General features: G+C 40.5%; 2 protein-coding genes across 3 annotated transcripts in view; one reads left to right on the top strand and one right to left on the bottom strand.

Moving 5' to 3' along the window:
- The window catches only part of LOC123364566 (pinopsin-like), a 141,349-nt gene that overhangs the window by 126,133 nt on the left and 1,654 nt on the right, over positions 1 to 13,562 (top strand). The window lies entirely within an intron of this gene.
- Positions 6,488 to 13,562, bottom strand: part of ST6GAL2 (ST6 beta-galactoside alpha-2,6-sialyltransferase 2) — a 66,325-nt gene continuing 59,250 nt past the window's right edge. Inside the window, exon 6 of one of the 2 annotated variants that reach the window (XM_045006785.1) lies at positions 6,488 to 11,804. In XM_045006785.1, the coding sequence (XP_044862720.1) occupies positions 11,536 to 11,804 (269 nt within the window). In that variant the 3' untranslated portion in view covers positions 6,488 to 11,535. The remainder of the gene's footprint in view (positions 11,805 to 13,562) is intronic. The other variant, XR_006577165.1, reaches the window with a different exon arrangement.

The raw sequence follows: 13,562 nt of genomic DNA on the forward strand, positions 1-13,562 counted from the left end.
TAACCACCTCAGTATGAGGAATGTCTGCTACCATCTGTTATGATGAAATTTGGACTAATTACCAAACAAGAGATCCTGGAAGTTCTAAGGAATGTCCAACGTCACCACCTGTAAAACAGAACTAGCTGTTCATGGCTGCTAAAGTCTAGTAAAGAACTTCTGACTTCCATTAATAAATTAGATCATCAGTGCCTTCTTCAAAGAAGACAAACTACCAGCCATTCTACAGCATACAGTAGTTCAGTTGACTCTGATGAAATCTACACAGGACATCTACACCAGTTACCTCCCTTTCCTTGCAATGTCATCAGAAAGGTAGTGGTTCACGTTCTGCAGCCATCATCACTGAGCACAGAGTGGGTTAAGACAACATGTCATCTTTCCTGATGGGTCTCAATCTTCTGCTGAAATCCTGGATAGCTCCACATCACTGCATTTACTCTGATCTACCTGATAAAAGCAAATAGTGCTCAAGTGATCCCAGGCTCTGTCAGGCCAAGCATGTGAGGAGCTGAGGACCTTCAACTCCCAATGAAGTCAACCTGAGTGGACAATATTCAGCACCTCCCAGGAGGCCCTCAGCCCCCCTGCAGACAGCTGATTAGTGCAGGTCCCCTGCAGATTAAGGGAAATGGAATTTTCACAGATGAGCTAAAGGGCCTACTCTGTGACCAGTGCCAAAGCTGTAGAAATCCACAAGGTATTGGATTCTCAATAGTTGACCAGCTAGTTTGCAGATTAAGCCCCACACAATAAGATAAGATCACCATGTATCACCTTATGAAACAATGGAATTTAAATAATCAGAAATGTAGGACCGGAAGTGACCTCAATAGGTCATTTAGTCCAGTCCTCTGCACCAAGGCAGGACTAAGTATTATCTAGACCATCCCTGACAGGTGTTTGTCTAACCTGCTCTTTAATTCTACAACATCCCTAGGCAAATTGTTGCAGTGCTTAACCACCTTTTCAGTTAGAAAGTTTTTCCTAATGTCTAATCTACATCTCCCTTGCTGCAATTTAAGTCCATTTCTGCTTGTTGTGACCTCAGCGGTTAAGGAGAACACTTTATCACCCTCCTCTTTATAACAACATTTCACATACTTGAAGACTGTTATCACGTTCCCCCTCAGTCTTCTCTTATCCAGACTAAACAAACCTATTTTTTTCAGTCTTTCTTTGTAAGTCATGTTTTCTAAACTTTTTGATGATGTTTGTTGCTTTACTCTGGACTTTCTCTAATTTGTCCACATCTTTCCAGAAGTGTGATGCCCGGAACTAGACACAATATTCCAGATGAATAGAGTGGAAGAATTACTTCGTGTGTCTTGCTGTTTACAACACTCCTGATAATACATCTCAGAATAATGCTCACTTTTTTGCAACAGTGTTACATTAACTCATATTTAGTTTGTGATCCACTATAACTCCCAGATTCTTTTCTGCAGTACTCCCTCCTACTCATTTCCCATTTTGTAAGTGTACAATTGATTATTCCTTCCTAAATGGAGTACTTCGCATGTCCTTATTGAATTTCATCCTGTTTATTTCAGACCATTTCTCCAGTTTGTCAAGACCATTTTGAATTCCAATCATGTCCTCCAAAGTGCTTGCACTCCCTCCCAGCTTGGCAAACTTTATAAGTATACTTTCTTTGCCATTATCCAAATAATTTATGAAGATATTAAATAGAACCAAACCCACTCTATACACCCTTCTTATAGTAGATTCGTCTAGGCTATATTTTTCTTGTTTCCTTATGAGAAAGTCATGTGAGACAGTATCAAAAGCCTTACTAAACTCGAGATATATCACATCTACTGCTTTCCTCCTATCCGTAAGGCCTGTTACCCTGTCAAAGAAAACTATTAGGTTGGTTTGACATGATTTGTTCTTGGCAAATACATGTTGACTGTTACTTATCACCTTATTACTTAGGTGCTTACAAATTGATTACTTGCTCCAATATCTTTCTAAGTACCAAAGTTAAGTTGCCTGGTCTATCATTCGCTGGGTTCTCCCTATTCCCCTTTCGATAGGTACTGTATTTGCCTTTTCTCCATCCTCTGGGATCTCTCCTGTCCTCCACAAGTTCTCAAAGATAATTGCTAATGGCTCAGAGATCTCTTCAGCCAGTTCTTTTTGTATTCTAGGATGTATTTCATCAGGCCCTGCCAACTTGAAGACATCCAACTTGTCTACATAATTCTCAACGTGTTCTTTTCCTGTCTTAACCTCAGATCGCATTTATACAGCTGTTCACTATGTTAGTCATTCAATCCCTGCTTTTTTGGTGAAAACTGAAACAAAAAAAGTCATTTAGCACTTTGGCCACTGCTGCATTTTCTGTTATTGTCCTTCCCCCTCACTGAGTAATGAGCTTATCCGGGGTCCTCGGTCTTTCTCTTGTTTCTCACCCATCTGTAAAATGTTTTCTTGTTACCCTTTATGTCCCTAGATAATTTAATCTTGTTTGTTGCCTTGGCCTTTCTAATTTTGTCCCTATGTGTTTGTGTTGGTCTTTATATTCATTCTTCATCATTTGACTTTGTTTCCATTTTTGGTAGGACTTTTTTTTTTTTTTTTTTGAGTTTCAGGTCATTGAAGATCTCCTGATTAAGCCAGGGTAGTCTCTTACCATACTTCCTGTCTTTCCTAGTCATTGGGATAGTTTGCTCTTGCGACCTTAATAATGTCTCTTTAAAAAAATGTCAACTCTTCTGAACTCTTTTTTCCCTTAGACTTGCTTCCCATGGGATCTCACCCTACAAGTTCTCTGAATTTACTGAAGTCTGTCTTTTTGAAGTTCATTGTTTTTATTTTGCTGTTTTCCCTCTTATCATTACTTAGAATCGTGGACTCTATCATTTTATGATCACTTTCACCCAAGCTGCCTTTCACCTTCAAATTCTCAACCAGTTCCTCCCAGTTTGTCAGAATCAAATCTAGAACAGCCTTTCCCCGAGTTGGTTTCTCCACCTTCTGTAATAAGAAATTGTCGCCAATGCATTTCAAGAACTTGCTGGATAATCTGTGCCCTTCTGTATTATTTTCCCAACAGATATCTGGGTAGTTGAAGTCTCCCATCACCACTGAATCCTCTTTAAGAAAAGCCTCATCCACTTATTTTTCCTGGTTAGGTGGTCTGTATTAGACTCAGATATCACTTTTTTTTAACCCCTTTTATTCTTTTCCAGAGATTTTCAACAGTTCTGCCTCTCACTTGCATCTCAACCTCAGTGCAAGTTTATACATATTTGATATATAAGACAACACCTTCTCACTTTTTCCCTGCCTATCCTTCCTGAATAAGCTGTATCCTTCTATGCCAATATTCCAGGCATGTGAATTATCCCATCAAGTTAAAATCTGTGATGCCAGTTATGTCATAATTGTGATCATTTACTAGTTCTTCCTGTTTGTTTCCCATACTTCTTGCATTAGTATAGACATCTAATATGTTTGTTAGATTTCACCTCTATATTCCCTCGTCTCTCCTTTGTCCCAGCTGTGATTTCCCATGTTCCCCCCCCATATTCCAAACCTTCACCGAAGTCTACATGTTTTGGACAGTCCTGTGGGCTTTTGTCTCCTGCCCCGTCAAACCTAGTTTAAAGCCTGCCTCACTCTGTTAATCAGCCTGAAGATATTCTTGCCCTTTCTTGATAGATGGACTCCATCTCTGCTCAGAAGCCATTCTTGTCTGAACAGCATCCCATGGTCAAGGAAGCTGAAGCCCTCTTAGCAACACCATCCAGGGGGGAGGGATAGCTCAGTAGTTTGAGCATTGGCCTGCTAAACCCAGGGTTGTGAGTTCAATCCTTGAGGGTTTTGTCCCAGGGATCTGGGACAAAATTTGGTCCTGCTAGTGAAGGCAGGGGGCTGACTCAATGACCTTTCAAGATCCCTTCCAGTTCTAGAAGATTGGTAATCTCCAATTATTATTATTTTTTTATTATATCCTCGCAGCCAGGCATTCACCTCCAGGCTGTATCTTTCTCTGCCTGGGCCCTTACCTTTGACTAGAAGGATTGATGAGACCACCACTGGCTCTCCCAACTCCCTCGCCCTTACTCCCAGAGCCCTGTAGTCACTTCTGGTCTGCTCGGGGCCAGACCTCACAGTATCATTAGTGCCCACGTGGCTGAGCAGGATTGGAGTCAGAGGGCCAGAGATGAACCTCAACAATCCTTCCATGAGATCTCGAATATGGGCCCCTGGCAGGCAGCACACCTCTTGGGATGCCAGGTCAGGTCAGCAGCTCAATGCTTCTGCCTCCCTTAGAAGGGAGTCACTGGCCATTTCCTCTTGGGAGTAGCGGCCAGGATCCTTCCAGCCCTGGGGGTACATGGCTTCTGCTCCTCCACCTCTAGGGGAGATTCCTTATCCGACATGGCCAGGGCAGCAAACCATTTTTTATTTCTATGCATGGTGGGTTGGGAGCCGTGATGAAGCACTGCCTGCTGCCAGAAGTTGCCACCAGCCAGTTTTCTCCCTGTGAAGGAGCCATTTCCTTGTCCCCTGGTGGTACTACTGCAGTCCATTCTAGCTGGATTGCTTCCTCAACCTTCATGTTTTCAGTGAATTCCTCATGTGCACGGAGGCTCCTCAGCCTAGCCACCTCCTCCTGTAGCTCTCCCACCTGCTTCCTGAGAGATTCCACCAGCAGGCACCTTTCACACTGGATGGTCTCCCCAGCCTGGGGAAATGCAGGCCACAGTCTCTGCAAATCCACACCAGGGCTTGGGTAGTGGCATTCATGGTCAGGTTCTCTATCTGGACACAGGTGGAGGAGCCAGGAGCAGTGTTGGCACTGGCATCGGAGCTGTTTCAAACCCTGATTTTATTCTTTCTTCTTCTACAAACTCCTTCTCAAACTCCCCTGTGTTCTGTCCTGTTCACTTAGCATGGGCCATTCTCTCCTAGGTCAGACCTGCCCCCTCATTAGCACACTGGCAGGGTAACCACAAGGATGATCAAGGGTGATGAAGGATCAGAGGAAAGGAGGCTAGAGCCTCGCTAGTGCCTGCTCAGGTAGCAGCTAATAAACCCCTGGCCCCCACTCCAACTGTCCCCTTACACACAATTTCCAACAGCCCACACTGTAAATTTTAAGCAAGCCAAAAGAAAAACCAACCAGACAAACAAGCTTGCCCACTCACCCCAAGAATTAGTGCTCGCGCCTTCTTCGGCAGGGAATTTCCCCCTCCAATGCCCCCTATTTGCTAGGTTCATTTTACCATGAAGAATGCAGTGATCTTGTGAAAAAATACAGGTAAAAAACACAAGTCAAGTTAACCTGAAGGGCCTGAAAGGGGAAGCCGCCTTCAAATCAAGTTTTTCAAAAGAATATTTTTTTCTGTTCAGCCCCTAGCCAATCAGAGTATTATTAAACAAAAAAGGCCTCTTATCTTACTTTCATGTTGTGTGGTTAGTGTAAATGACTGTTTCCTTTCTGAAAAAGTGAAATTGGCTAGTTTCCACATGTGCACACTCCTCTCAAGGAAATGGTCTAATAAAAGGTGGGATTCTGACTTTGTAATGGCTTTCAATCCAACATCTAACATCGCACTTCTGTTTAATTGACTTCCTCGCAACTTGACCATGCCTAGTAAATAGGAACTTTCTGAGATGAAAAAATGCAAGCTATCTAGATTAGTCCACCTCTCTAAATTAAGGGCCTGAGCCAAAGCTCTTTACAATGAGCTGAAAGACTCCCATAGATTTCAGTGGGCTTTGGCTCAGGCCGCTGGTGGGTGCACAATGTTGTATTTTATCCCCTAAGTGTCTGTGCAGTTATGCTTTCCCTTTTGTAGTTCATTCTTCACTTTAAATTATGGTCTGTGTAAAGAAATTTTGCTTTACTAATTTTAGGACATGATTTCTTGAGAAGGCAAAACATTCACTTCAACAGAAATTTGCCAACATTCTGAACAGAGCATCTAGTCACTAGAGTGCAGCCTTTTCTTAGGACTTGTCTAGGCGGAGATATTGACGAGCATAGCTACAGTGAAATAAACTGTTCTTCTATAGCTATGCTAGCATAATGGCTCCTGAGGATGCTCTAGTCTATAACAACAGTGACTTGATTCTGAAATAATTATTCCACTAGAGAGATGCCAGCCAACTTCCCTGCGTACACAAGCCCTCAGCGTCTGTGTATTCTCCCTATTCTTGTCATTGAACGAAGTCTGTCCAAGTCATCCCACATCCTTTTATTGATCAGTGGTTTATAGCAACCATTTAGTCCATAATCCTGCTCTGTATCCCAATCCACTTATATTGTATGTTTTCCATTTTTAATTAAACAAGCTACTTGTCAGCCTCTACCTCTATTTCAATTCAAGATCTTGGTCTCCTCACTATGTAGAGCTGACCAGTAACATCCTCATTTCATGTCACGTGCAATTTCATCCATTCAAGTTAAGGACCAGTGCTGCTAAATAAATGAAAACAAATGTTTTATTTACAGCAAAAATCTGTACACTGTGCATACATAAAAATATACAAAATCAAAATAGAAAATAGAAAAGTGTTAAAATGTATACAAACACTGTTTAAAAATGTGACTCCTGTAAAATCTCAAGATTTAATTTGTTGAAGAGTACACATTCATTTAAAAAAAATCATCATACAAAATAATTCTCAAAGCTATTAAAAAAGTACACAGTTTTCCATATTTGAATAGTTCAATGACTACATTTCACAGAGGATGAGATGATATGGCTACATGTAAGACTTTTACATAGCTGATATTTCAAGAACAAAACTCTGGATTTGATTGCCAAGTTGAAGAGAAGAAATTCAGAGTGTCAAAATTCATTTAATTAAATAAGCCTGTGAGAGGCATGCCCAGACATGGGCTACTTTAAAGTTCAAACAGTTAAATCAGGTATCCTCTTCGCACTGGAGAGGAGAGCGTTCAGGAAATCTGTATATGTTCTCTAGTGACATTTCACAGTCTGCTTCAAAAAACAATCTAGCATATCTATGGATTGTAGACGAAGGGAAAGAACTCAAAGTGACACTTTCACAGAAAACGCATTTAACATTACTTTCATCATAAGTTTGTATCAGTGTCTGAATAGCATTTCCCGGTTTATGAGAGCATTACTGAAGAGGGAGACCAACACAAAAGCAACCATGTACGGCCTTGTCTAGACACAATTTGAGCACCCCCATTTAATTCAAACTGTTCCTAAACAGATTGAGTTAAATCTGTGTAACCTCTTAACGTGGCACTCATGGTTAAAAATGAACTATTTCAATTTTGCTTCATTTGGCAAGAAATTGATGCAAACAGAATCAAGAAGGAATTCTTAATCTAAAACAAAAGAATGTCAACACCAGTAGGTTGCACTGATTTAACTAAATATTTGAGCTTAGCATGTAGACCCATCCCCATGTGTGTAGATCAATATAATTAACAATGTAACAAACAAATCTGTTAGTCAGTGAAGTTACACCAATGTAACAGTTACACTGGCACTTAACAGTGTAACTGTGTGGAGAATGAGGGCCAGGGAAGCGTTGGAGCCACAGACAGAATGGAATATCAGAAGTATTTTCCCCCTTAAAAACGTGTGGCTCAAAATGAGTCAAAACTTTCATAATTTCTCTGGAATTAACAGAAGAATACCTTGATTTAACCATATAAAGGCTTCATGCATAAAGCACTATAGCCACCACATGTTGAAAAAGCTGCATAATTCACAGTGGAAAACACAGCAAACCAAAAATTAACATAAATTCAGCAGATTTACCCAAGCTTTGTGGGTGTTTTTTTCCTAAGTGCAACCATCTCACCTCTTAATCATACACCATCAGTGCACAGCAACTCGGCTTTTGTAACTCTAGAGGCATAACTTGAGCATTTGCGTCACGTGTGTTATCTTTCAGGAGCGTGTAGGCCTTGCCCAGGCAAATCTCCCACTCACTTCAAGTGCGAGTTACATACATACAAGGGTTACAAAATTGCACCCTAAAATATTGATGAACGATTTGGATGGGGAAATGTATTACACGTCACTTATGTATATATAAAACATCAGTCACCAGTTACCATTTTTAAAAAGCTATCCAGATGTCTATTGAACACCTAATACACATTCATTCACTCTTTTAAACGCAACTGATTTGTATGAATTTTTGATACACGATTTCTACTCTCAAAAGTTTAAAAAAAAACCAACAACACACAAAAAAACCTCAGTGGCCTCCCATAAAAGCAAAGAATATCAAAGCTCAGGAGGGAGACACCATGCAGGGAGGGAAGGCTGCTGAAAGCAGCAGTTCTATAGTTCTCTTCATGTTGCCCTTTGCTTCCCCCTGCTGGCCTCCTGTCGTTGAGAAGTAAAATTGCAGTTGAATTCTCAGTTAGCAAATCAGACTCAGCTGAACTTGTACTGAATTTTTTTTTTTAAGACGATAGAAGGAGTGGGAGGAGAAAAATCTTAAATTGTCAAGATGCCTGTGTTTGTAGAACAATGAAATATCACAGGGGAAATGAGGATTTGGAAGCCATCTTAAGGCCCTCCCTCCTTGGGATGATTGAGACCCTGTGCTTCACAGAGTTGACGCTGGCCTCCTTTTGGGGAAGAAGCTGGTGCACTTAGCACAGCTAAGCTAGGGCATGAAGATATAACACCCATATGGCTGGTGAATTAATATATACACAGGGATAGAATTAGGACAGATGACGTGGTGTATGAAAGAGCCACACCAATTTAAATAATTATATAATCTAGGGAAAGGTGAATGTTTCTTGGCATTTGCACTTGGCCAAGAAAGATTTTCTGCTCAGGTGCCTCGAGTGCACGCTATTACTACCCAAAAAAGGATGTGCATGTAAGATTAAAGTATAAAATACATTTTATGAATGTGTACCCAGTTTTGTGTGAGAATTTTAAAAGGTAGCACTTCATTTAAACAAGAGTGCTAAGAACGCTGCCTCACACTTTTCTTTATGGGAATCTTTAGAGTCCTTAGGGCTGCGTACAAGCTGCACCGTGACGACAGACTGTCTAGAGTGTAATACAATGCAATCCTATTGTTGTGGACAATTGTGAGTATTGCTGGTTAGCTTTTTTTTATTCCTGATGGAAACAAGAGTTTAAGTTTCGCATGGGCAAATGAGTGGGAAACTGGCATGCTATTTTGTGGAGTCTGAGATACTTCTGCATATGGCACAGTGACTTACTCATTTGTACTGGAAATATGATCAGCTCCATTTATTGAAAGGTGTGGAAGCTAATCCAATTTGAACTTGGGACATGGGAAACCCTGATCTGATACTAAGATCACTATGAGAAAGTGCCACTCTGCCCATGCAGAAAAAATCCTATTTAATGTGTTTCACAAAGGTGAACGAAGTGAAACAAATATATGGGGAAAGTATTTTTTTCCTTGGAGGTTATATAGCACTACTAAGACTGGATACTGTTAAGAACAAAAACAGACATAAAAATATTATTATAATGTGTTTTCCAAAATCAGTATGTAATGCATCCAGATACTAAGGCTGAAATTAATGAAAGCTGTCCATTTGGCAGTATGAAAAAATGCTTTATGAACATAGCCTTGTGTTGATTGGATAGGTATCTGGATCACATGAACACACTTGCTGTGAGGTAGGAAGAATTTTAGAAGGACTGCAAAGCCCAAGATAATGACAACTTGCAAAAAGACGGCTAAGTGTGTGCAGTAAACTAATTCTGCTCTTATGGGGGAAAAAACAGCAGGAAAGGTTGGATGGGAGAATTACAAAATTCTTCTGATTTATATTTATATCAGTGGTTTTCAACCTGTGGTGGATGGACCCCTGGGGGTCCACAGACTATGTCTAAGATTTCCAAAGGGGTCCACACCTCCAGTTGAAATTTTTTAAGGGATCCAAAAAAGAAAGAAAGATTGAAAATCACTGATTTTTTAAAAAGATGACAGAAAATACATTAACATGGTTTTCTCCATCGCCAGCTATCTCTCAGTAGCCAATACCGAAATATGCTTTTCCCCTCCACTGTTTTAATAACAGTGTTCCTTCCAGCCAATCACCTTTTTGCTGAATGGATATGGATAGGATACGTATGATTTCTTGTACGTAATCACTCCTGCTGAATTTTGCTCACTGCAAAACCAAATTTTAAAAAGCAAACAAGAACATTAACCTACCTCCAGCCTGAAACTGAACTCTTGTCAGAGAAAACATATTTTAAATGCATTAACATCCAGGTGGATTTTAGAAGTGGTTTAGAGAATATCCATGCTGTGTTTTTACAATGAAATTATGAGATTGTCTCGGTGTGTAAGCCATAGTAAGATTGTTGAAGGCTTTACAATGTCTCCAGGATATAGACTTTATAATTTTGAATTAAAAAATACTGACATCCTATTTTTCCTCACAAAAACAAAATGCCATGCTTTTTAAAAAAGCAATAATAAATTAATTTAACTTGGCTTACAACAAAATAGGCAAACAACTAATTTCTGAAAGCTCCCCATCCAAAATGCTTATTTCCTTGGAAAAGGCAGGCCTACATTTTTTGAATGTCCTTGTAAGAAATCTGTTTTTTACAACTTGCTTTCAAATGTATGTGTGCAAGCAGAGCACATTGTCTCCATTCCCCTGGAGTGTATATCTACATATGTGCACAGAGGGGGAAACTGCCCCCAGGCAGAAAGCCCATGCACCATTTCAGTCTCACTTATGCCTGCTTGCTGGTCTTTTGCTCAAGCTGAATAGGGCAGAATGAGTGCTTTCTGAAGAAAGGAGAAGATTCTCTTCTCTTCACCCTTTGCCTGAATGCAGCATCTGCATGGACCATGAGAGATATGTGCATCATACTATCTTTATTTAAATAACCTGGCTGTGTGTACAGTAATTACCATTTAAAAGTGAGTAAATATCACTTGTTAATTTCTGGCTGCAGAAACTACCTTAATACAATGACTAGCTATGGGGCCTGATTCTCATTTAGGAAGGTCCCTTTACATTGGTAATTTACATTCACTTTAAAGTCCGTTTAACTTGTCAGAATGGAGTAAAGGGACCTTTGTATAAATGAGAATCAGGCCCATTATACTCATAGCGTGCCCAGTTCAAAACCATGATTATTTTATTTTGGGGGTGGAGGAATGTGAAAATCCTGTGGTATGATGAGAAATCATCCATCTCTCAGCAGAGAGCTCTGTGTTAAGTTTTTTTTGTTTGTTTGTTTTGTTTTAAAGTTTGGCATCTAGTACATGTGGCACCTGTACCTCTGATGTTTTCTGACAGGTCATGCCCACAATAATACATTGTATTTCTACTTAACAGTGCCTTTGCACCTTTCATGAGCAAAGCTTTTTTTCTTTAACTATTTGCAAAGCAGTTATACATACTCAGGCTTAGGAAGGAAGAAATGCTCATTCCTGCTACTTAATTACAGTTTATAGACTCAAGACTAGGTTGGTCTAAGATACATTTTCAAGTATTCCTTTGTTGTTTATAGTACGACAGTAGTACCTTATTGCACATTGTTTCTGAACGATTCACTTTTACAAGTGTGGGAAGTGATTCTGTGCCAGGCACTTTACAGACCTGAACCCTGGCAAGATTACTTTCCCTTTCCGATACAGATCATCCTGCAAACCTTTGTTCATCCTCTGCACCAGCAGTTTCTCATACAGTAGTGGATGGTAAGCCCCTAAGGTACAAGCTGCATCATAGTATAGTTCATGGTAGTGACAAAGGTCGGTTTGTCGGACTGAAGGGATGTATTCATACACGTGCACTTCGTTACACATGGACATCATGATGAGGATCCCTGAAATGAAATTTAAAGACAAAAATATAGCTATTTCACCTCCTTAGAATTTTTCTGCAATCCTGTGATCTGCTGTCTTTCACCACTGCACTTCAAAATGCTTTATTGTGCTTAGTTTAAAAATATTCAAATGTAATAGAACAGTTGCCTCTTTACACTGTTATATAAAGACCATGATCTCTTGCAGTGTTGATATGATAGGACAGCAGGCTTATGAAACCCATAAAAGCCCTCTGAAACCCTGGACTACCATCTCCACCCTGCTCAATTCACCGAAGGGATTGCCCCTCCAAAAATTCCATGACAAAATCATGGAACTAACCCAGGCATATGCTAAACCTTACTATTTAAATCACATCATTTTTCATCATTACCCCTTTAATGCATTCCCTTATTTGTATGTGGTCTATTTATATAGTTCTTTAGCAATACATACCTTATCTTTATATCTGTCTGATGCACCTAGCACACTAGATAGTGTGTAAATTATATAACCCCCCCGCCCCACCAAGGTATTTCTTGGATACCCATCATCTTCATATCTAAACTCTGAACACAATTATGTAAAATGAATAGAAACTTAGAGTCTTCACCCTTCTCTTCTCCCTGGTTTCAGATGTTTATCTGTGCCCTGAGCCTGTAAACATTTAAGCACATGCTTAACTTTAAAGACGTGACTAGTCCCATTGACTTCAGTTTAGTTTTAGGAAGTCATTGGTATGGGAAAATCATAGAATCATAGAATTCAAGATCAGAAGGGACCATTATGATCATCTAGTCTGACCTCCTGCAAGATGCAGGCCACATAAGCCGATCCACCCACTCCTTAAGCAAGCGACCCCTGCCCCATGCTTCGGAGGAAGGCGAAAAACCTCCAGGGCCACTGCCAATCTACCCTGGAGGAAAATTCCTTCCCGACCCCAAATATGGCGGTCAGCTGAACCCCGAGCATGCGGGCAAGACTCTCCAGCCATACCCTCTGGAAAAAGGCTAACAATATCCTATCATTGACCCACTGTACTAATTACCAGTGTGGCACTTAATTGACCTATTGACTAAGCCCGTTATCCTATCATACCATCTCCTCCATAAACTTATCTAGCTTAATCTTAAAGTCATGGAGGTCCTTCGCCCCCACTGTTTCCTTCGGTAGGCTGTTCCAGAATTGCACTCCTCTAATGGTTAGAAACCTTCGTCTAATTTCAAGCCTAAATTTCCTGACTGACAATTTATATCCATTTGTCCTCGTGTCCACATTAGCACTGAGCTGAAATAATTCCTCTCCTTCCCTGGTATTTATCCCTCTGATATATTTAAAGAGTGCAATCATATCTCCTCTTATCCTTCTTTTGGTTAAGGAAAACAAACCGAGCTCCTCAAGTCTCCTTTCATACGACAGGCTTTCCATTCCTCGGATCATTCTAGTGGCCCTTCTTTGTACCCGTTCCAGTTTGAATTCATCCTTCTTAAACATGGGAGACCAAAACTGCACACAATACTCCAAATGAGGTCTTACCAACGCCTTATATAACGGGACTAGCACCTCCTTATCCCTACTAGAAATACCTCGCCTAATACATCCCAAGACCGCATTAGCTTTTTTAACGGCCACATCACATTGCCTACTCATAGTCATCCTACGATCAACCAGGACTCCTAGGTCCTTCTCCTCCTCCGTTACTTCCAACTGGTGCGTCCCCAGCTACATTGTCCAGCATTCACCCAGATTCTTCCCACCATTTTGACAACTTCTGGTCT

This window comes from Mauremys mutica, chromosome 1, assembly GCF_020497125.1.
Source record: "Mauremys mutica isolate MM-2020 ecotype Southern chromosome 1, ASM2049712v1, whole genome shotgun sequence".
NCBI lineage: Eukaryota > Metazoa > Chordata > Testudines > Geoemydidae > Mauremys > Mauremys mutica.